This window comes from Mercurialis annua, linkage group LG8 (genome assembly GCF_937616625.2).
Source record: "Mercurialis annua linkage group LG8, ddMerAnnu1.2, whole genome shotgun sequence".
Lineage (NCBI taxonomy): Eukaryota > Viridiplantae > Streptophyta > Magnoliopsida > Malpighiales > Euphorbiaceae > Mercurialis > Mercurialis annua.
In genome coordinates, this window is record NC_065577.1 from 32551085 (window position 1) to 32575528 (window position 24444).

At 33.9% G+C, this 24444-nt stretch overlaps 3 protein-coding genes across 3 annotated transcripts; all 3 read right to left on the reverse strand.

The window, feature by feature from the left end:
- Positions 1 to 1776: 1776 nt before the first annotated feature.
- LOC130014972 (zinc finger BED domain-containing protein RICESLEEPER 2-like) lies at positions 1777 to 6161 on the reverse strand. Its single transcript, XM_056104163.1, has 6 exons — positions 6089 to 6161; positions 5148 to 5152; positions 4924 to 4971; positions 4772 to 4822; positions 2535 to 4656; positions 1777 to 2450 (listed from the first exon to the last, which is right to left on the reverse strand). The coding sequence occupies exons 1-6, from the start codon at positions 6159 to 6161 to the stop codon at positions 2425 to 2427; spliced, it is 2325 nt and encodes a 774-aa protein (XP_055960138.1). The 3' UTR covers positions 1777 to 2424.
- A 1023-nt stretch (positions 6162 to 7184) lies between these two features.
- Positions 7185 to 8080, reverse strand: LOC126661917 (uncharacterized). Its single transcript, XM_050355798.1, has 3 exons — positions 7582 to 8080; positions 7504 to 7507; positions 7185 to 7443 (listed from the first exon to the last, which is right to left on the reverse strand). The coding sequence occupies exons 1-3, from the start codon at positions 8078 to 8080 to the stop codon at positions 7185 to 7187; spliced, it is 762 nt and encodes a 253-aa protein (XP_050211755.1).
- An 8049-nt stretch (positions 8081 to 16129) lies between these two features.
- On the reverse strand, positions 16130 to 19297 carry LOC126659795 (uncharacterized). Its single transcript, XM_050353124.1, has one exon. It carries the CDS (start codon positions 19138 to 19140, stop codon positions 16912 to 16914), a length of 2229 nt encoding a protein of 742 aa, XP_050209081.1. The 5' UTR covers positions 19141 to 19297; the 3' UTR covers positions 16130 to 16911.
- Positions 19298 to 24444: the final 5147 nt, after the last annotated feature.

Here is a 24444-nt window from a genome sequence, read left to right on the forward strand (position 1 = left end):
ATGTTATGATAATATAGTGTTATGACAAAGTATGTCATGATAATGTTATGATAGCAATATGATAATCAGACATTATTTTTCATAGAATTTCTTTTATTTTCTGCAGTATTATGATAACAACATGATAATATAGTGATAATGATATGATAATCAGACACTGTTTTTCCACAGAAAATCGTTTTTTTTTGCAGAAAATTATTTTTTTCAGATGAAAATCGTTTTTTTCTACAGATTTTTAGATCTGAAAACTGAAAAATTGCAAGATCGATATTTTTTAGGTCTGTAAGTTAAAATAAACCATAAAAATTACAGAAACGATAATTTAAATCTCAAATAATAGTGGAACGACGGCGGAGGCGATGGCGGAGCGATGACGGAGGCGATGGCGGAGCGATGTCGGAGCGATGGCGGAGGTGATGGCGGAAAAATAATGAAGAAGGAGAGAACAAAAATGGAGAAAAGAGAACCAGAGAGAGAGAGAGAGAAGGGAGAGAGGAGAGAGGAGAGAGGCTGTCAGTTATATGAGAGTAAAATTTTGAATATTTTGACACAGAGAGTATAAAAATAATTAGACAAAAATCATATGAGGTATTTTTAATATCTTTTCCATACTGAAGTAATATTTCCTATTATTTTCTTATTTTAGGTAAACACCTAATAAGCCCTATAATTGATTGAATTTTATTAAAAACCCGCTAGAGTTACTAAAATATAATACTGTAACTAATTTGTTATGTTTTGAAGTTCCGTAAACAAATTGTAAAAATGAAAAAAATATGGTAATTCCCAGAATCAATAACCCGTGAAAGGATAAACTGAGCAAAGTCCAAACACCATAATGTAATTTTTCCAATTATACTCAAAGCAAATAAGTAGAAAATAAGAAGATGACCCTCACAATTAGTTTAACCTTCATCATCCAAAAACAAGAAAAATACATAAATTATGGTAGATAAATTAAGAACCCTAATTTTTTTTCTCTATATGGTGGTAGATAAAGAACAAAATTGGAGGGCCTAGGGTTGAGAGAAATTGGATTGTTGCATACCAGAAACCTACTTCAAAGAGTGCGGATTTTCCGAGATAACGCCCTTTGTCTTACCTCACAAAGACAAAAGGAAAGCGTTTTCGATAAGAAAAATGATGAATTTTGAAATTCACTTTTCTTTTACTTTTCCCACAAACTTGTCTTCTTTCTTTTCATTTCTTTCGGCAACCATACGTAATGGAGACGGTTAAAGAATATGATTCCTATTCTGCATACACAAGCAAATTAAATGCTATATGTAACAATAAATTAACATTTTCCAACTCTTCTTAAATTTGAAGCATGCACTATGATTTTTTTAATTACAAGTGGAATTTAATGTTGGGTAAAGGCCAATTTATCTAGCTTCTTGTATATCGATGATAACAAAGACTAGAAAATCTGCTGAGAATAATAACTTAAGACCTCTCTGCTTTAATGTTAAAAATATGTCACAATGCTATAATTTAGTATTCAGCATAAACAAATATATTCGTTGTATTTCTGTTTCATATGCTAAATTTGACGTATGCTAAACTTTGTGATAAATTTGTTAGAAAGTTTAGCATATGTCAAATTCTTTTATATCTAAATTATTTATAGATTAGCCATCAACAATAATAATCACTTATAAAATTATAAATTTAGCATTTTGCAATGAAGTGAATTCAATAATATGTGCTATATATAGCATTTTATCTTATTTTGTGCTGAAAATAGCATAAAGTAATAGAACATGCAATGGAAGCTTCATCATAGCCAAGAACAGAAATGAAAATTTAGCATAAGACAGAGAAATCCACAAGTATTTTCACTACACAGCAAACTACTCAACAGATCTCATCAATGTCAATTTGCTAAATTTGGCTCAGATAGAGTAAATCAAGTATAATAAACCAAAGATCATAAAAAGGTGGCAACACAAAAACAAGTGCCTCACAGTTTATAACCTAAAGCAATTACAACTTGGATGTGGAAGCATTCATCATAGCCATTTAGCATACTAAGACAGAAAGACTCAGATTTGCAGTGTATATCAAGCATAAAATACCAAAGATCATAAAAAGGTGGCAACACAAAAACAAGTGCCTCACAGTTTACAACCTAAAGCATTCTAACTTAGATAGGCAAGCATTCATCATAGCCATTAGCATACTAATACCTAGGGTCTTAGACAGAGAAATCAGGCCAAGTTAAACAGCAAGACAAACCACAAGCAGATCTCTACAATGTCTAAGTCTAAGTATGCAAGCATTTCAGTAGTATCAAAAGGGAAACAGAGAATAAGTAAAAGGCATCAGAATAGGAGCAAGCAGCTTCCACCAGGTCAGGTATTCAAAGCAAACATTCATCAAGTAAATGAAAGATTAAATAGTTATAGTCTTATAGACAAACTATTAATCATTTGCTGCATCTTGAAACCCTGAAAAGAAAATAAACACAGTTAATAGCAGAAGTTGAAAAGTAAAAAGTTAAAAAAAGAAAACTTAAAAACTGAAATAATTACCTTCTTCTAGCTCTTCTAACTCTTCCAAAGTCTGCTCAACAGAAACAGGCTTTGATGGGTCTCTAAGCCAATCTTGAGTGCAAATCAAAGCCTCCACAATCTTAGGAGTTAGACAACTCCTAAAATCATCAAGCACTCTGCCACCAGTGCTAAAAGCAGACTCTGAAGCAACTGTGGAGACTGGTACTGCAAGTATATCTCTGGCCATTCTAGAGAGGACTGGAAATCTTTGAGAATTGAACTTCCACCAACTCAAAATATCAAATTTGTCATTATTAAGAACAACTGCCTCACTTAGGTATATATCTAATTCAGTTTTTTGGCTTCCACCCACACATCCAGTCTCCATCATTTGCTGCATGAATCTTTCTTTCAACACAGAAGTAGCTTGAGAAAACTGGCCTGGATATTTAGAAGGACTGCTACTCTGGCCAGTACCAGCTAGTTCTTTCTTGTATTGCACATCATAATCATCAAATAACAGACTCAAATCATGAACCAAACTAGTGAACAAGAATTTGCCATTTACAGAGCCATACATTTGCTTAAGGGTATACTCCATATACATAATCCTATCCCTAGGATCCAAAATATTAGCAAAGAAAATCATTTTATTCATAACCAAAGGATCACCCCAATACTTGTCAAACTTAGCTTTCATTCTAGTACCCATTAATCTGACAGACACATCAGTAGAAGCCATCCAATCTTGTAGAATAGTACACACATCAGAAATCTCATTCAAATGGTTTTTAGCAGTCACATAAAGAGAACCAGAAATTCTCAATGTCATTTTATAAAAGCATTCTAACATACTACACAACTCTCTAACATTTTCCCAATCACTAAAACTAGGCACATCATCACCTAAGTCTTTTTTAAAACTGGACTCCACATCCTCATACTCTTCAAACACTTTCTGATATAATAAAGCAGTACTCAACATAAGATATGTTGAATTCCATCTAGTTGGCACATCAAGACACAAGGAACGCTTAGTTTCAGTTTCCGTAGACAGTTTACATTCTTTAAATTTACTCAACCTAAGTGGTGAATTCTTAATATATCTAACTGCCATCCTAACCTTTTCAAACAAAGAACTGGACTCTTTCATGCCATCAGAAACAACAAGATTGACAATGTGAGCTATACATCTCATGTGTGCATACTTGCATCTTTCAGGTGTAGTACCCCAACTCAGCATTTTTTTCATAAAAAAAGTCATAGCAGCAGTGTTATTTTCAGCATTATCCAGAGTTACAGAAAAAATATTTTTAACCCCCCACTCTTGCAAACAAGCTTCCATTGCCTTAGACAGATACTCATCCTTATGTTTAGAACAAGGGACAAAAGAAATTGTCTTTTTATTTAGCTTCCAATCATGATCAATATAGTGGGCAGTGATGCACATATAATTAAGTCTTTGATTAGAAGTCCAGCAATCACTAGTTAGACTGACTCTTTGTGTACTAGTTTTAAAAATCTTTTTCAGTTTCAACTTCTCCTCAACAAACATACTATAGCAATCTCTGTTCACAGTGAATCTAGAAGGAATTTTAAATATTGGACAAGCAACACTCATTAACTTCCTAAACCCCTCCTTCTCAACAAATTTAAAAGGTAGTTCATCAACAACTATCATATATGCAAGAGCCTGCCTAACTAAATCCTGATCAAACTTCCAAGCAGTAAGACTAAACATTTCAGAACCACCAGCAAGACCAACATTTGACACAGGTTGGAAAGAAAGAAGAGCTTGCCTGGTTTCCATAGAGTGAGGGTGTTTAGTGCATTTCATCATGTGAGTCCTCAGAGTGGAAGTCCCATTCTTTTTAGCATTGCAGTTATATATACGAGCACAATATTTGCATTTTGCTTGCATAATAACACCTTTGCCATCTTTGATCGATTCAAAATGATCCCACACTACTGACCTCTGCACATACTCTTTTCTTTTTCTTGAATTTGCTTCCACATTTGCAGTTTGTCCAGCAACAGCTGGGTCAGCAGGTGTATCATCCACCACAGGAATAGGACTAGGGCTAGGTATAGCTTCCACACTAGCTGTTTCTTGGCCAATTCCAGGCTCAAGCTGGGTAGCTATATCAATTACAGACTCCATCTACAAAATGAAATCCATAACATAAAGGATCAGACATGAAACAAGCACCAAACAGTTTGAATCAAAATTCACAAATCACAATAAACTTTCAGAATCACAAAAAGAGACATATTACCTTATAAATGATCAAACAAAGCTTCGACCGAAGTATTTTCCAATTAATCTTCTAGATCATCAGACATGAAACAAGTACCAAGAACAGTATGAATAACAAATTCACATTAAACTTCCAGAACCACATAAATAATGAAACAAGAGACATATTACCTTATAACAGATCAAAGAAAGCTTCCACTGAAGTATTTTCCAAATACCCTTCGAGTTATTGTTCATGAAAGGCAAAAAAAACAGTCAGGAACAAAATTCATAAGAAAACAGAGCAAATATGTTCAAAAACCCAAATTAAAACCAGAATAAACAAACTAAAAGAACCAAAGCATATTAGACTCGGCTATACCTCAAATAAATCGAGTCACTTTGTTAAGAAATACCAGATCTGCAACCAAAACCACCAAAAGATAGAAAAAATCTTAGATCCAGTACATTAAAGGAAATATAAACAAGAAATAAAAAAAATAAACCTTTGAATCGACCGAAATTACCTTAAAGTTCAAGTATTTCTTCACAAAATTTGTCGATTAAAACTCTTAGAACCAGAAATTTAACATGCAAAAGATAAGAAAGCTTTATTAGAACAGATAAGAACAAACTGGAACCCATTAGAACAAACGACGAAGTGTTGAATCCATTACCAATAGATGGATTTGGAACAGCCAGAAAAAATGTTTAATCCATTATCAAGGTGATAATGAAAGAAATGAGAGAGATTTGCATCAGAGAAATGAGAGATTAGGGTTTCATTTTTAGGGTTTCAGAGAGAAACGATGAGAGAGGCGAGAGCTTTCTAGAGAGAGATGAGAGTTTGAGAGAAATGAGGCTGCGAGTGAAATGAATGGCGGGTTAGCAGATTAGGGTTGCGTTTTTAGGTTAGGAAAATACCAAAATCACCCCTCCCCCTTATATATCAAAACGTCGCCATTTTGTTCCTCGGTTTTCGGTTAACCGTGGTTAACAGTGCCTTAATACCAAACCAGAACCGCAAACCGTGATTTTTAAAAATCACAATCCAAACCAACCCATATACACCATATAAACCACTCCATAGTCTATTTCGGTCTGGTTCGGTTCGGTTTCTCAGTCCGGTTCGGTTTTTGCTCACCCCTACTAGAGGCTATGGCTAAGAGAAAGGCTAAAAGTCACAAACTACCGAAAAAATACAAGAAGGGTTCCGGAAGAAATCCATACCCGAATAAGAAAAGTCCTTATTGCTACACTTGTAATGAAAAACTGCTTTTGAGAAACAGTTATAAATTACTACTTCCTTATCCTGCAACTTGTTCTGAAAAACACTCTCGTTCCTGCATTTCCATACCTCCCAAACCACTAGACACCATAAAATTTGTCATAGTTGCCAGTGGTAGCCTCTCGAAATAATAGACTGCCATTGCAACATGAAATCTCTAAAAGAAGACGGGAAGATCCAACAAATATCAAGTTTTCGCAAAATGTCACACCAAATACCTCTCGCGAAACCACAATGGATGAGAATGTGGTCTTGCGATTCTAACACATCGCAAAGAGTACAGAAGGAGCTCTCCACGCGAATAATTGATCGAGAAACCAAGAAATCTAGCGAGGGTACTCTATTGTGCAATGCTAACCAAAGGAAGAATTTAACTCTCGGCGGCGCTTTTGAACTCTAAACATAAGCGAAAGGAGATAAAATAACTGAACTAGCAGCTCCCTGTTCCTCCTCATTCTGTCTAGTCATCCTTGGTCCACTGTTATCAGCTCCAATAACCACATTTATGCACCTCAAAACCCGCTCAGCAGCACCATTTTCAAGCTCAGCATCTGCTGTGAATAATTGCCCGGAAACAGTCCCAACAACACCCATCCTGATCAACAAACCCCGACCATCAACATCACCCTGGTTGAAAGCTTCAATTCCTTCCCTTCCCTCTACAACATCGGTGGTTTCCCTTGTTAGAGCAGCCTGGTTCACGTGACCAGCAACAGAAGCAGAAGCAGATTGCATAGCAGAATTTCCGTTACCGGCAGCAGCTAAAATGCGACAGAATGAAGCTGCTGTGAATATTTTTGACTTAAGATTCCAACCAATTTTATCTACTTGACCTGGACGAGGAGTTAGCGTATTGAAAACAGCAAGGAAATCGTTAAGCCAAGATAACTCTCAAACGACAACGCCATCTCCACCCGTCTCTCCAAACAACATTTATAGCAACTTGTTTTTGATTTGAGAGATTAAATAATCGAGGAAACAATAAGTTTACCGGACCATTCCCCATCCAATTGTCATTACATAGAGAAATAGAATTTCCTTCACCTATATTATAAACCAAATTGCCAATGAAAACTCCCCAGACATGTTTATCATTGCAACAAGATTTTTTAATATCTTTCCAAATAAAAGACATTTTTTTGACATCTCCATTCAGCAAAAAATCTCAACCATCAATACAAGAACAACTAGAAACAACATTGAACCAAAGAGAAGGTCCATTACTAATTCTAATTTTCCAAATCCATTTAAACAGCAGACTCTGATTCCTGACTTTAAGATTATGAATACCCAGACCTCCCTCCTTAAAACTTTGACAAATGACTTTCCAAGGGACTTTACTCAAAGCACGAGACGAAATATCACCCTTCCAGAGGAACTGTATCATATACGACTCCAATTGTTGTTGAACCACGGCAGGCATACTGAATAGAGACATAAAGTAAACAGGAATACTGAAAAGAACCGACTTGCTAAGCACTAACCTTCCTGCAGGAGAGAGTAAGAACCCTTCTAGAGAGCCAGCCGTGACTTAAAACGTTCCATCACAAAATCCCAAGAACCAGCAGAGAGCTTTCGACTTGCGAGAGGTAAACCAAGGTACTTGATTGGCAACTTCTCTACAATACAACCAACCATCTGCGCTGCATCTAACAAGTCCATCTCATCGATATTAACTCCCATAATTGAGCTTTTATAATAATTAATGTTCAATCCCGAAATCAACTCAAAGCAACAAAGAATCTGAATCAAGTTTCTAAGCTGCTCCCTGTCATAAGGTATATACAAAATTGTGTCATCCGCAAATTGAAGTAACGAGATAGGATCATGCTCAGCTGAGAACCGAAACCCATTGGTAAATCCTAACTCCCCAGACCTGTCAAGAATGCGTTTAAGCCCCTCTACAGCAATAAGGAATAGATACGGCGAAATTGGATCCCCCTGGCGCACCCCCCTCTTCAGCTTAATCTGGTCAGAAGGACTACCATTAACAAGCACCGAAGTAGTCGCAGAAGATAAACAACAAGATATCCACTCAACCCACTTGGTCGGAAAATTCATACAACGCATAACCGAGAAAAGATACTCCCAATCTATACTATCAAAAGCCTTATGAAAATCAAGCTTTAAGACAAGTAACTTTTCCTATCTCCTGGTAGCCACATGAATCAATTCATTTGCTATCATTGAACATTCCAAAATACTTCTCCCTTTTAGGAATGCATGTTGATTCTCAGAAATCACATTCGAAAGCAAAGGCGCTAATCTCCGAGCTAGAACCTTAGATACCAGCTTAAAAAGGCCATGGATTAAACTGATAGGACGATAATCCTTGATGTTCGACGAACCCGCCACCTCAGGAACCAGAACCAAAAAAGAAGAATTAATACCTTTGGGAAGAGTATTAAATCTATAGAAATTCAAGAAAAGTTCCATAATATCTCTCTTCATCACATGCCATGCTCTCCGATAAAAGAAAAAGTTGAAACCATCCGGGCCAGGCGCTTTCTTTTCTCCACACGACGAAAGAGTAGTTAAGATTTCAATCTCTTCAAAAGGTTTCACCAATAATTCTGCCTGTACATCATTAATCTGCCGAAAATCAAGACTAGAGATGTCAAATCTGACACCTTCGTGCTGACTATACAATTTGGTATAAAATTGTCTAATGTAGAGTCTGATGTCTTTTGGCTCAGAAAAGGTAGTTCCATCCACTGCGATAGTGGAAATATAATTATTCCTGTAGAGAGCAGAAGCTATGCCATGGAAAAACCTTGTATTTTTGTCTCCCTCCAAGTTCCATTTCAGCCGCGATTTTCGGAGCCAAAGAGATTTCACCCTTTTTTCAGCTTCCCATAATTCTGCCTTTAAGTTGGTAATTTCTGCTCTTTCTTCTTCTGACCATAACCTCGATTATGTAGCTAATTCCTTAGCTAGAATCATCTCCGAGAGTTCCCGAATTTTCTGGTTTTGGTCCCCAAAAACCTCTAAGTTCCATACTCTGATCTTACTCCAGAGGTCGCGAAGACGTTGAATCAGATTGTTTGATTCTCTACAAACCGAACCCCAACTTTCCTCTACAAAGCTGTCAAAACCATTATGGTCCCACCAAGCATCCAAAATGAATTCAGTTTATTGGTCACTAATATTACTTGTACTCATTTCTATAAGGTCTAATGTTTTAAAAACCCCCGACCTTTTAGCCCCTTTTCAATCATACCCTGACGTTGAAAATTTGTTAATTTTATCCTATTTTGAATTTTTGTGTTTCAATTGTACCCTGAAAAATTAAATTAACGTCTTTTTCGTTTGTAAATTTGTTTAAAACATTCTCCATGTCTAGCATATATTAATTGTACGTTTTTAAAATTTATTTAAATTTAGTAAAATTAATTAAGAATTTAAGTTAGTGTTAATATGATTATGGGTTTTAGTTAGTTTTTAAAAATAAAGGACTTATTTGTACTTTTTTTGAATAAAAAAGAATTTAATTTCATGTTTAATTTAGTTAATTGAATGATTTCATCATTTAAGTTAAAATATTAACAAAAATTAAAAAATTGGGGTACAATTGAAAATGGAAAATTCAAAAGTGGATAAAATTGACAAATTTTTAACGTCGGGATGGAATTGAAAAAAAAAATTAAAGGTGAGAGTTTTTTGAGTGATTAGGCCTTTCTATAAATAGTTATAAGGCATTCTTTTTTACTTATTGTTTTGAAGAAAAAGAGTGATTTATTTTTATGATGGAAGAAACTGAACAGTAACTATATATATATATATATATATATATATATCAAAGTAACATAATTTTGCTCTCTGGGTAGACTATATTTAAGATATATATTTGTCTTTTGCCCGATTAAAGCTAACTCTCAAGGGAACCTTGAGAAGTAGGTGTGTAGCTGAACCACTTTTGTTTACTTGCTCCATTTTACTTAATTTTTTTTGATGAATAATTAGTATATTTAAGATATATATTTGACGTGTTTTTATATTTAAACTACATTGAATATTCTATTTTTTGGTATTTATTAAATTTTTAAAAAGATTTCTTTTTTAACTTATACCCGCAAGTTTCAAGCTAGTTCACAGTTTTCAATAGCTTATTCATTATTTTGAACGTTTTAGCTTGGAGAAGTCTTAATTTTATTTTATAGTTCTAAAAGCTTGAAGAATCCGACGTGTGATGTACGTAACGTTTAAATTCCGTTGGGATATGTGTTATTTTTTGTATAAAAATGAAATTTATATTATAAGAAGGATAAGTAAATTTTGATTTAAAGATGAGTTAAAAGTTTTAGACAATAAATCTCCGAAATTAAAATGTCATAATTTGAAAAATTCGAAATAATATTTAAAAAATAATAAAGAAAATAATTACGTATATTATATGCGTAAATGGATAAGAATAAAAGGAATATTTATATAATAAATAATAATAATAATAATAATAATAATAAGGATTGGCTTAAAACTTAATCATTAAATGATTAAGTATTTTAGTGGCCGATAAATTGATAAATGAATGAGGTTAAGAAAATAATAGTTCACACACTAAAAGTAAATAATTTTTCTAGGTCGTGGTTCTAATCTATTTTAAATAATTACAATTTAAAATAGAACCATGAATACTATAAATTTATAGAGTCCTTTAAAATGACAAGTGATTATTTTAAATTTTGGATACGTAAATAAGTTATACGGAATTTCTAAAAATAATTGGCTCGTTAAAGTTTAATTGTAAAGAAAGCAAAAATAAAGTACAAGGACCAATTAGAGATAAAGAGAAATAAAGGAGGATTGAAATAGACCTTTTAGCCATCTTATTCCCCTCTATATGGACTGAATATGGTTAAATTTAATTTTAACCGTTCGAATCCTCTACAAAGCGGGTTTGAAAATGTCGAACTTCTCCGGCTCGTATCTCTTAGTTCCGACATTGGAATCTGACGTTCTTTATGTCAAATCGAAGCAATTGACGTCCTCTTCTACTCTATTTTTTTGTTTTGCAAAATTCGACCGAAAAACATATCAGAACCGTGATTGAAGTTTTTGTCCAGAACGTCATGTTATCGTCATGATCCGTTTTCTCTCCGTTTTGACACTGGAAATGGACTCAGAGGTATCGAGAACCATAGAATGATAGATCAGCAATGGCGGCGATGGCGGAGGAGGATGAACAGCGGTGGACGGCGGTGGCGGCGGTTTTCCAACTTCCGGGCTAATTTCACGGCGATTCTGAAAGAATTAACTCGAACTAACCACGTAAGTGAGATTCTAACCTCTAGTAGATATGTTCTGCAATTTCTGGACCTGAACTTACGCTGACAGCGGCAGAAGTAGGTCTGGTCCATAAAATATGTTTTTATATTTTTATTAAATACCATAAATTATGTTGAGTCTTTTTTGTAAATTTCTATATGCTAATTATGCACGGTTGTGAGATAAAAATTATTGAAGTTTAAACAATGCTTATGTAAACTCTTAAAATCGAATAGTGAACGTCGTGCGTAATTTGACGTATTGCTAAGGATATAAAGTTAGAATTTGAAAGTTTAAAGTTAATTTAGTATTGTTGATTGTTTGACTCCGAAAACTATGAATTCGACCAACGAGAAAAGGAAAACTGCTTTCAATCAGAGCTCAAATCGATAATCAATTAATTAATTATAAAAAGATATAAAAGTTTGTAAACATTATTTTATTTAATAACGTGGATTCAGTTTTGATTAAATCCTAAAGATTAGGATTTCAAATCTCATAATGCTAATTACGTGTATTAATACGTGAATAATGTATAGATCAGATAAGCTCAAAGTCTCGGGACTGGAACGATAATTGAGTTTGGATTTGGAATAAGCGAGCGCTGTGAGTATATGTTATTACTTTTAAATATTAGAAAAGTATGCTACTTTTGATATATGTTGTAGTGCTACATGGATACATGTTATGCTTTGAAAAACATGCATATATATATATATATATATATATATATATGATTTGAAACATGTCTTGGTCGATATGTATGTGGAAAAATGCATGTTATACATTGAGTTATGGTCCATGGTATATTGCATAAGATTTAAGAAATGAGAGCGACCATGCGACACGAATAGGAAAGATCGGTTGGTTATACTATCGATCCGATATAGTTAGTCGAAATCAGTTGGTTTTGTTATCGATGTCAGGCGTATTGATTTTGCTATCGATATCCGGTGTTTAGATTACATCTATTTGCTTTGCTATCGATGTCAGCCGTTTAAATTACATTGGTTGGGTTTACATTTGCTGTCAGACATATAAATTACATCGGTTGATTGTGGTATCGATGTCCAAGCGAGTAGTTCACATCGGTTGGTTGTGCTATCTATGTTTAAGCGCGTGAGATTAAGAAACTATGACTATTATTTGAAAGTCAAAGAGTATAGTTAATGCAAGGTTTTAGTGAGTTTATTCATGAAACTATTTACGTAAATATTTTCAAAGTTTTTTTCAAAATACATAAAAAGAGTTTTAAATGTTTTCCATTTTATGTAATATTTACTAGTAATAATATGCACTCACTTACTTTAATACTAACCTCATTATCCCTCCAATTTGTTTTTCAGGAAAAGAAAGATTTGGTTTGAAGAAAGATTCCAAAGTTATAATTTCTCATAAGTCATTTTTATACAATACTTGAAAGAAGATTTTCGATATCAGCAGTAGTCTAGTTTTTTATGATTTTTGTATAATAATATTTAAGTGGTTAAACTCTGATGTTGTATATAATAAAGTCAATCTTTTTAAAAGTGAATGTTTAATTACATTTTAAGTTAAAAGCGAATAAAATTTATAGAGAATTGTTAGGCTTATTATGGATTTCGGAGCTATCACTCCCATTCCCTAACGCCGATCTTGGTTCAATATTTTGGGTTATGACAAGAGAGCAAAATCTCCTTCTTAATATGTCTGCTCAAAGTATCCATGACAATAGCAAACAAACTCGGAGAAAGAGGATACTTGTCTGATTCCCCTTATTGATTGAAAAAATCAAATTTTTCACCATTTACAGCAATAGAGTACCAGTTATTAGAGAGTGTACAGTAAATGTTATCAATAAATATCTCAGAGATCCATGTAATCAAAGAGTACAAATTAAAGAATTCCACTCTACTCTATCATATGATTTAGACATATCAATCTTCGTAATCAAATTACATACAATAACTTTATTGTCAATTTTATGCTGAGTTAATTCATGAGCCAAAATATATTCTATTGGCTAAACTTTTCCTTTTATAAAACCAAACTGCTCCACTCCTATAATTTGAGTTAGGGTAGTAGAAAGCTTAGTATTAATAATTCTAGAGATGATTTTGTGAAAACAGTTACACAAACTAATGAGTCTCATGTCAGAGAGGGATGACAAATTAGTAATTTTTGATATTAACGCCAAAATGGTACTAGAAATGTTTTTAAGGATTTGACCTCCTATGAGAAATCAATAACTGCAGTAGTGCAATCAGCTTTGATAATATCCCAACAGCCAATGAAAACATTTCATGTATATCCATCACTTTTAGGTGTCGAATCCTTATTTAATTTTTGAATACCTTGAAAAACTTCATTTTCATTCGGGTATCTTGTAAGATCATTATTTTGAGTAGAAGTAATGGTGAGATTAATGATCGAGGTGAACAAGCTCGGATCATTAAAACCTCCACTAGAAAAAAAGATCCTGAAAGTAAAAAATTGTTGCCAACTGAATATCATCATTTTATCTAAAATTTCACCATTTGGCATCTTAAGCTTGGAAGGAGGTTTTGCTGAATTTTTTTTAATAGTGAAATGGAAGAAAGAAGTGTTTTTATCACCCTCCTGAAGCCAATAAATTTTTGATTGTTCATTCAATAACAGCTCAGCCCTATTCAAAGCAATGTTAAGATCCTCTTTGGAGTCTTTAAAAAGAGTCGTACCCAATATAGACTAATTTTGAATGAGGCCATTTTCTATGTCATTATATTTGGATTTGTTTACAACTCCAATAACATTTCAATTCCACTCTTTTGAAGCCTTATACTAAGCTTTGAATAAAACTTTTTCATGAGACCACTCGTTGGATTATAGCTGTTCCAAACCCCACTGACAAAGTCCACAAAATCAACATGAGTAAGCCAAATTTTAAGAAATTTAAAAGATTTAGAGTATACCTAAAAAGGTTTGACTCTAATGTGCATAGGATAGTGATCACTAAAACTTGTTTGAGAATACTTACTTGAATTATAGGGTGTTGCATCTAAGAATTATTATTGAATAAAACTCTATCAAGTATCGCCCAAGTCGGTTGGCTTTGAGTAAAATTATTACACCAAGTAAATGTCGATCCGACATAACCCGCATCAATAAAAAAACCCTTCCAAAATAAAATCATTAAAATCTCTTGCAACATTGATATATATACCACACTTGCCAATTTTCTCATCACTATTAGTCACAATGTGTTATGTGCCTTATGAATTTAATCTGACTGACTCGTCTTTGATAGAGCCCCTTTTAAAGACTTATTTTTGAGAGAATAAAAGTTATGTTTCATTATTTCATAAGGCCTATTTATAGGCTACATAAGAGAGGAAAAGATATCCTAAACAAGAGACTCCTATTTAGGACTAACTACTTTAATAGAAGTAATAAAGAAATAAAACACTTAAGGAAATAGAACAATTAACGAGGAAATATTGTTGCTGTAGAATTCTTCCTATATTGTTGCTTTTGATTTCTTCCTATAATAGTGCTGACCAATAAAAGCATATGTATCATCACTTTCCATCCCGGCAATGAGCTTGTCCTCAAGCTCAAATTCTGGATAAGCATCTTGGAAGTGATTGAGCTGCTCCCATGTTGCATCTTCAGGAGAACAACCTGCCCATACTACTAACAGCTCCCACTCACCTCGATTGAGCCTATTGCGGATTATCTTTTGTGGAGTTGGCAAAGACTTGCCATCACATACAGGTGGCAAATTACCCATAGCAACCGGAGGAGGACCCTTGTATTCTTTGAGTAGAGATACATGGAACACATCATGAATTCGGTTGCCCGCTGGAAGCTCAAGCTTGTAAGCAACAGATCCCACCTTAGCCATAACTTTGAAAGGGCCAAAATATTTTGGGAGAAGTTTATGGTACTTTTGTCTTGATATTGTGAGCTGACGGTATGGTTGAAGGCGTAGCCATACCCATTCTCCAACCGCAAAACTCAATTCTCTATGACCAGAATCGTAACTGGTCTTCATTCTTTGTTGGGCTTGCTGAAGTTTATCGCGAGCAGTCTTGAGTATAGCATCTCGCTCTTGGAGAACTTTATCTACTGCGTCAACTCGTGTAGAACCTGCTGAATAAGAAAGAAGTCGAGGAGGTGTCCTACCATAAACCAACTGAAAGGGGGTGGTGTCCAGAGAAGTATGATAAGAGGTGTTATAGCAGTATTCAGCCCATGGAAGCCAATCCACCCATTGTTGTGGTCTATCTCCAGTCAAACATCTCAGATACATTTCAATTGTGCGATTAACAACCTCCGTTTGGCCATCAGATTGCGGATGGTAGGCCGAAGAGAAAGCTAGCTTGGAACCACTAAGACGAAATAACTCTTTCCAGAACATACTAAGGAAAACCTTGTCTCGATCAGAGACTATCGATTCAGGCAATCCATGAAGACGGAATACCTCGGTAAAGAAGGTAGTAGCAACGGAAATAGCAGTAAATGGATGAGCCAATGGTAAAAAATGAGCATACTTGGAAAGTCGGTTAACTACCACCATAAGAACTGATTTACCTCGAACCTTAGGTAACCCTTCCACAAAATCCATGGAGATGTCAGCCCAAACCTGTTGTGGTATAGTCAAAGGTTGAAGTAGTCCTGCAGGTTGTAAATTTTGCCATTTGTGACGCTGGCATATCAAACAATTCTGCACAAATTCGATAACAACACGCTTCAATCCCTTCCAATAGAAATCTTGACGGAGGCGTTGGATGGTCTTTTGGCCACCTTCATGAGCCATATCATGGATAGCTGAAATAATGGTGGAAATAAGCAAAGATGTAGCTAGAAGATATACTTTTCCTTTATAAAAAAATCAGCCCATCTCTTACCTCCCAATTTGTTCCCAATTCACCTAGTTCAATACGTTTTTGCAACAATAGCAATTCTTGAGAATCGGAAATTTCTTGTCGAATAGCATCAAGAATTTCAACTTTGGGAAAAGAGAGAGCCATGAGTTGCAGAGAGTTCTCGTCTCGCCTGGATAAGGCATCTGCTGCTTTATTCAATTTTCCAGCCTTAAATTCCACCCGAAAATCAAACCCCATCAATTTGCTTATCCAATGCTGTTGTGGGGATGTGGTGAGACGTTGTTCTAACAAATACTTGAGGCTAAAGTGATCAGTTCGGATGAGGAAATGTCTACCCCATAGGTATGGCCGCCAATGAGATACCGCCTTTGCCAATCCTATCAATTCTTGCTCATATGCAGCCAACTTAAGGTGTCAATCTGCGATCTTGCCGCTGAAAAAGGCAATAGGGTGATGTGACTGTTGTAACACAGCCCTAAACCCGCTGCCAGAAGCATCACATTCTACCACAAATTCTTCCTCAAACTTGGGTAATCTTAAAACCGGAGCTGTTGAGAGAGAAGTTTTTAAATGATTGAAAGCGACATCAGCTTCCCTACTCCAATTAAAGGCATTTTTCTTCAAGAGACTAGTCAGAGGTGCAGCCACTTGCCCATAATCTTTGATAAATTTTCTATAGTAACCTGCTAATCCAAGAAAGCCCCGCAGAGCCTTGGTGGACTGTGGAGTTGGCCAATTAGTGATGGCCGTAATTTTTGTGACATCAACTTCTACTCCGGCTCAATGGATGACATGCCCAAGATAGGTAACTTGTGGCTCACCGAAGAAACACTTGGATTTCTTTAAAAACAACATGTTAGAGCGCAAGAGTTCAAAAATTATTCGTACATGTTGCATATGCTCAACCCATGTCTTGCTATAAATTAATATATCGTCAAAAAAGACCAATACAAACTTACGCAAATGAGATCGGAAAACTTTGTTCATCAAACTCTGAAAGGTTGAAGGTGCATTAGTAAGCCCAAAGGGCATGATCAGGAATTCAAAGTGTCCATGGTGAGTTCTAAATGTTGTTTTCTCCACATCTGATTGTGCCATTCTGATTTGGAAGAAACCCGCTCGTAAATCCAGCTTGGTAAAATATTGTGCCCCATGGAGTTCATCTAACAGCTCATCCACCATTGGTATTGGAAATTTATCCTTAACAGTGCAAGCATTGAGTTCACGATAATCTACACAAAAGCGCCATGAACCATCATGTTTCTTTACTAAAATGACTGGGGAAGAGAATGGAGATCTACTCGTTTGGATGATCCCTTGTTGTAGCATCTGCGCGCACTGTTTCTCAATCTCATCTTTCTGAAAATGTGGATATCGATAAGGTCGTACTAAGACAGGTCCTTTCCCAGGTAAAAGAGGTATGCGGTGGTCACTCTCGCGACTGGGGGGTAAACCTGTAGGCTCCATAAATAATTCTGCAAATTCATCCAATAAATTATCCATGATTATGGTGGCTGAATTCTGCTTTTGCATCAAACAAAGTCGTGGTTCTGCTATAGGAGGATGTCCTCGCCACAAGACCTCTTTCTCGTTTAGGGTGAATTTCATAGTTAATGAACTGAAATCCCATAGAATCGGTCCAAGGGTGCATAGCCATTTCACCCCGAAAACCACATCGAATCCCTCTAATGGAATAGTATAAAAGTCGGCATAAAAATTGTCATATGCAACCTGAATTGATACCGACTTACAGATGCCCTTGCTTGGTACACGCTCCCCATTTGCCACACAAACTTGCAGCCCTGGTCTTTTCCACACCTCAAGTCCCAAACTAGGAAGCAAACCCTCACGTAGGAAGTTATGGGTGCTGCCTGAATCCACTAGCACTGAAACGGAAACACCTGATATTTTTTCCAATAACTGCATAGTAGGAGAATTACGGGTTCCACTAATGGCGTTTAGAGATATCTCAAGATCTGCTTCCATGTCGTTGTCTGATTCGTTATCATCATCCGGAACCTCAATCCAGAATAACCTTTTGCATCTGTGTCCTAATTTGTAGGATTCATCACAATTATAACATAGTCCTTTGGCCCTTCGTTCAGCCATTTCTGCTCGTGTCAGTCTTTTAATAAATTGCGCGGAAGAGCTCCCCCTATTAGTGCTCCCACCTGGTTTTACAATTTGTCCACCACCTTGAACAATTGAATTCCTGTTAACAGAGGCAGCAGGTTCATTATTATGGGGTTTGGTACTGGGCCAGCTCATATTTGCTCGTGAGGTTAAAGTTCCTTGTGAAACTCTTTGCTTACGCTCTAATGCTCGAGCTAAATTCATGGCAATTCCGAGATTCCCTGGTTGCTGAAACTCAATATCAATTCTGAGTTCTTCTTTCAATCCGGCTGTAAAAAGATTCACTTGTTGACGTGGTGTTAGATCTGAAGTCCTTGCCAATAAGGATTGAAATTGGCGTTGATAGTCTTCAACTGATCCGGTATGTTTCAAATTTGCTAGTTCACCAAGAGGGTTATTACTCAATGGTGGTCCAAATCGAATGTGGCAACATTCCCTAAATCGACCCCAATTCAGTTCTGCCTCCTCTTGTTCTACTTGATCAAACCACAATTGTGCCTCACCCAAAAGATGGAAAGCAGCTAAGCCTACCTTATCTCCTTCAGCAATCCTTTGGTTGATGAAGAATTTCTCACATCTTTTTAGCCATCCTAAAGGGTCATTTGTGCCATCATAAGTAGGAAATTCCATCTTGGAGTATCTAGGCACCATATATCCTCCAGATTGCGATTCAGATTTGTCTTTATGTCCGAAACTTCTGCTGCAGCCATGGGTTTCGCTCTCTTGCACTTCAGCCTTATCTTTTCCAGACCCATTGCCTTTTCCCCGAAAGGAAATTGATAATTCTGCCATCTGCTCTTCTAATGCACGTTGTCGTGTAGCCATCTGTTCCATAAAAGCATCCAGTTTGGTAGCTAAATTTTCTGAGTTACCCATGACGATTGGCTTTGATACCAAGATGTTATGTGCCTTAGCGTATGATCTAGTCACAGGTCTAGACACGATTTAATTTGCCTTCAAATCTATTTTTATGAATTTAATCTGACTGACTCGTCTTTGACAGAGCCCCTTTTAAAGACTCATTTTTGAGAGAATAAAAGTTACATTTTATTTATTTCATAAGGCCTATTTATAGGCTACATAAGAGAGGAAAATATATCCTAAACAAGAGACTCCTATTTAGGACTAACTACTTTAATAGAAGTAATAAAGAAATAAAACACTTAAAGAAATAAAACAATTAACGAGGAAATATTGTTGTCGTAGATTTCTTCCTATATTGTTGCTTTTGATTTCTTCCTATAATAGTGCTGACCAATAAAAGCATTTGTATCACAATGTTGCTAAAACAATACGTTCATCATGATTCATGTTTGCAAGGATATCTCTCCATAAATATTCCTAGTAATGCGATCACAGCTAACATAGATAAAGAAAACTGAGAAAGATATGATAATACCATTAATCATGATATTGGCAAATAAGAATTGATCACTAGCAATAATAAGATTAGTGGAAATTGAGATTTTCAAAGAAATCCATATATGCTTATTAATACTACCACCATGAGTATAATTCTGAAAAACCAATTGGAAAGCTAACCTTCGAAGCTTGTCATGGTTTGTTTTAGGTTTTAAAAGAACAATAAGATATAATTTATGATATCTAATAACTGATTTAATATAAGCAATCTTATCTTTTCTTCCACGCTTTTGACATTCCAAATGAAATTTTCAATCATTGAGAATTTAAAGCTGAGAACTGATTATGATTTGCATTCAACTGCCTATTATTTCTTTTGGAAGGAATGACAGCTTGAGTTAATTCCTTTTTAGGATCAAATTCAGGAGTTCGTTTGAATAAATGAAACAAAGACTTACAAATTCAATGAGAACCACAAGCCAACGCTTTTACAATGTCCTGAGGATCTTGAAGGATAACGAGAAAATACACGTGATTTAGAACACAAATCGTAGGAACTGATGTACTTTAATTATTGGTAGACATGATAGGCCCGAGATAAATTTAGCTTTTAAAGCATTAGCTAACTGGTTGTCCGTAGCTGGAAGTTCAATCGAGGTAAAATAGATTGTTGGTAGTTTATTTTTATTACCATAATTCTTATTAGTTAAAGGAATGAGATCAAAAAGGCATTGTTTATGAACCATTGAGGCAGCAACATATGATTTGGTAGCATTGGGTATAGCTTCTTGATTTGACAATGTTGAGATTAAGTGTGATTGAAAATTTCACATTGGGAAGATATGTGTAGAATGTGGAACATATACATGAAATGGACTACCTAACCCATTATCTTAGGATTTGGGTTTGATATGTTGTCCGACATACGGTTATATGGTTCCTATTCTAGGTCTCATAAATGTATTTTCCCATGCATTGCGCTCCTTCCGGTTCAACAGCGGTATTAGAGTTCAACTGGGTGGAACAAGGTGACTCTGGATATAAAGCTCGGAGAGTGTTGCTAGCCACTCCGGGATGCCCACGAGCTGGAGTCGAGTGCCGAGGGAAGTTGAGTGATCCAATGTGAAAGGGTATCACATTTAAGAGGGAGGTTGTTGAGATTAAGTGATTGTAAATCCCACATTGGAAATAAATGAGTAGAATGTGGAACATATACATAAAATGGACTACCTAGCCCATTATTTTAGTGTTTGGGTTTGATGTGGTGTCCGGCTTACGGTTATATGGTTTATATTCTAGGCCTCATAAATGTATTCTCCTATACATTGCTTTCCTTGTCCAACATACATATTGATTAATACAGGTGATAAATCATTAAAAGATTTGTCGATAAGTTGACTTATTTAAAAATATAAATAATATTAAAATTTAATTATTAAAAATAAAGAATAATAAAAAAATTATTTAAATTTAAAAAATTTAGGAGAGTAAATTGATTATTTTTTATTTGAATTGATATTGATTGCCTCTTCTATAAAGAAGGCGCCCAATATTTTTAAAATTAAATTATAAGTATTTAATATTAATTAAAATATAAAAATCTAATATCAAAAGAAAAGGGTTAATTACATATAAAATCATCACCTTTACACGAAATTTCAAAAATAACACGTAATTCAGGGCACCACCTTTCATTTCTTTTTCAAAAAAAAAATATGGGCATATTTTTAGTTGCGCTTTTGCTGACGTGGCATGGCATGTGGCACTCCCATCGGATGTCCAAGTCAGCAAAAATTAATCAAAAAATATGTCCATGTTGTTTTTGAAAAGAAATGAAAAGTGATGCCCTGAATTGACACGTTTTAAAAGTCGTGTTATTTTTATAATTTCGTATAAAGGTGATGATTTTATATGTAATTAACCCAAAAGAAAACAGGTGCAGGAATCCCAATATGCCTTTTACCTTGCCAAAGTGGAGATGTTCTACAATCCGCCATAGTCGGATAGCTCATTCTTATGCAATTTCAGAAGCCCAAGCTCAACTATAAGTACATTGGACAACTGTGGCCCAGAAATCCAGTTTGGGCATAAAATCTCTTTCATATGGGGGCCTCTATATCGAATTAACATTTAAGTTTATCCACACTTTTTCATGGAATTTTTATAGTTTTATTATTTTAGTTATTGTAAAAGAAACTGAAAATTACTACAAAGGAATTAATTTAAAAATAAAACTGAAAATATTAAAATTTTGATTTTTTTTTATTTAAGACTGCCTCCACCGACCACCAATATCGCTGCCGGTCACCAAAATCCATTGATGTATCCCATGAAAATTTTGATAGATCTTATATTATTGTATTAATGTCATATCAACAATTTAAAATTTAGGTGGATCCGATACTGACTGAATTTCAGTGTATATCTAACGTGGATTTAGGTGAATTATACTCAGATCATCAATTTAAAATTTATGTGGACTTGATGCAGATTTAAGTAGGCATAAGTAGATTTTATATTGTTGTATTCATGTTATTAAAATTTATGATTTGACTTAGACTTTAGACGGTCTCAAATAGATCTTACGTTGTTATATTCATATCAAATAAACAATTTTAAAATATATAAAAAAAAGTTAGATGTCTATTTTTTAAAGATTTTATTCAACTCAATATTTAGATTGATCTTGTATGGATTTTAGATAAATTTTATATTATTGTATTGATATTATTCAAAATTTGACTGGATTTTATGTGAATTTTATAATAATATACAGAGAGATTCTAAGGTAGACTCAGTCTAACACGTCATCCGTGAAAATATAATATCATATTAAAAACACGTCATTAAAATAATGGCACTATCATAATTTTGTTTATTACTTTTTTTACACTTTTGAATAAAAATATTACAATAGTACTATTATTTTAGTGACGTGTCATAATATGATAAGTTTAGTCCACATATGACATGATCAGGCCCGGCCCTAGGGCTAGGTCACTAAGGCCTAGGCCTAGGGCCTCACAATTAGTAGGGCCTCATAAATTGTATATATACATATAATTTATTTGACTCTTAAATAAAACTCTAAGATACCTTAATAAATCTTAAAAATGTCAACATAATTATTATAAATGGCATAAAATCTTAACAAATTTTATAATATCAATGGAAATTTATTAAGAGCCTTAAATATTAACAAATCTTTAAATCAAGATAATTTTAATGGAAATTACCTTAATAAAAATTATTACTTTTGAACATTTCATATATTTATTTTAGAATAATTATTTATGGTTTTACATGAATTGCTGCTCAATCTCGACTTAACATTAATAAACATTTTTTTTCACTCAACAAAAAGGCCAAATTTGAATCTGGTATTAGCCTCTGTATTTAACTTTTTATTATAATTATTTACATGATATTTTTATTATTTTTAATACAAAAATATCTATTATTATTAAAAAAAATTAATTATTACTCTTCAACCGGATTATTCTATTCCACCTCTTACAAAGAAAAGATGTGTAATTTATACAAGTTAAATTGCCACCACCGCTTAGGGTCTCGTTTCATCTAGGACCGGCCCTGGACGTGGTGTACTGAGTTTATTTAAGAAAAATTCGTAATATACAGTTTGATGTGAATTTTTGTCGATTCTATTGTAATAAGGGAGGTATAGGTTTTCAGTTTGATGCAATAATACAAAATATACCAAAATTCATCTAAGGTACATGTATTATCCATCTATGTATATTATACATGAATATTTAATCAATATTATAAATTAAAAGTTCAAAGTCAATCGATCAACAATCAACTTATCGCTAGTCAATATATTGTCGACAGACCTATATTTCCATTATAGACCAGAAACGTGAAAACGGGAAATCAATCAGGTGCACTCAAACATTATAAACCTGGAAAATGACGAAACAACATGGATTAGATATACTGAGATGAGTTCATAAATACAATGTACATTTATTAATTGAAAACATTTAAAATAATAAAACATTTTACACTTAAATAACAGTATGAATAAGTATTGAATCAAATGTAGGTGTGACAAAGCAACACTGAATTTCAAATTAGACGGGAACAAATCCTCGATGATCCCAAAATAGGCGAGACGTCTCTATGCCGATCCCAAAGTAATTACCAATGTCTTTAAAAGCGGACCGGAGATCGAACCGGCTTCATCGGGGGTTCACGGGTTGACCGGTTCAACCGAATTCTTAATTATAATAAATATAAATTATTTAAATTAGAAATACATGTATTATAAATTAAAAAATATGATAATTTTTTTATATATATTTTAATATATAAAATATAATTATATATGACCAATATTTAAAAATATATAGAGTAATTACTCTAAATGAGAAAAAAAAATTAGTTTTAATGAAAATTATGATTAAATCAAAATTGTATAATTCAAGTATATAAATAAAAAACATGATGATATATCTAAATATAATTATAATTTATCAACATTTAGATATATATAGAATAATTATATTTTATGAGAAAAAAAAGAAAAAATAACTTAAAAAAATTAATTTAACACCTCATCATGTTTTTATTTTAAATTTTAAAATAATTTATTGTACGAAATATAATCATAAATAATAATTTTTAAGAGTATATAAAAGAATTATTTTATATGGAAGATACAAATATATAATTTTTTAATTTTAATAATGATTAATTATTAAATTGAAAAATATAATATGATGTTTTATAAATAAAATTTATGATAATTAAATAAACGTATGTAATAATTTTTTATGTATAATAGTAGTATTAGAG

What these genes read in the sequence shown, in the direction of transcription:
- LOC130014972 (XM_056104163.1), bottom strand. Translation starts at nt 6,161, where the DNA reads ATGGCAGTCTATTATTTCGAGAGGCTACCACTGGCAACTATGACAAAT. An exon ending in TTTCTTTGATCTGTTATAAG is followed by an intron (nt 4,823 to 4,923) that starts GTAATATGTCTC and finishes CTGATGATCTAG; the next exon opens with AAGATTAATTGGAAAATACT. An exon ending in GTTAGAAGAGCTAGAAGAAG is followed by an intron (nt 2,451 to 2,534) that starts GTAATTATTTCA and finishes TTTTCTTTTCAG; the next exon opens with GGTTTCAAGATGCAGCAAAT.
- LOC126661917 (XM_050355798.1), bottom strand. Translation starts at nt 8,080, where the DNA reads ATGAATTTTCCGACCAAGTGGGTTGAGTGGATATCTTGTTGTTTATCT.
- LOC126659795 (XM_050353124.1), bottom strand. Translation starts at nt 19,140, where the DNA reads ATGGGTAACTCAGAAAATTTAGCTACCAAACTGGATGCTTTTATGGAA.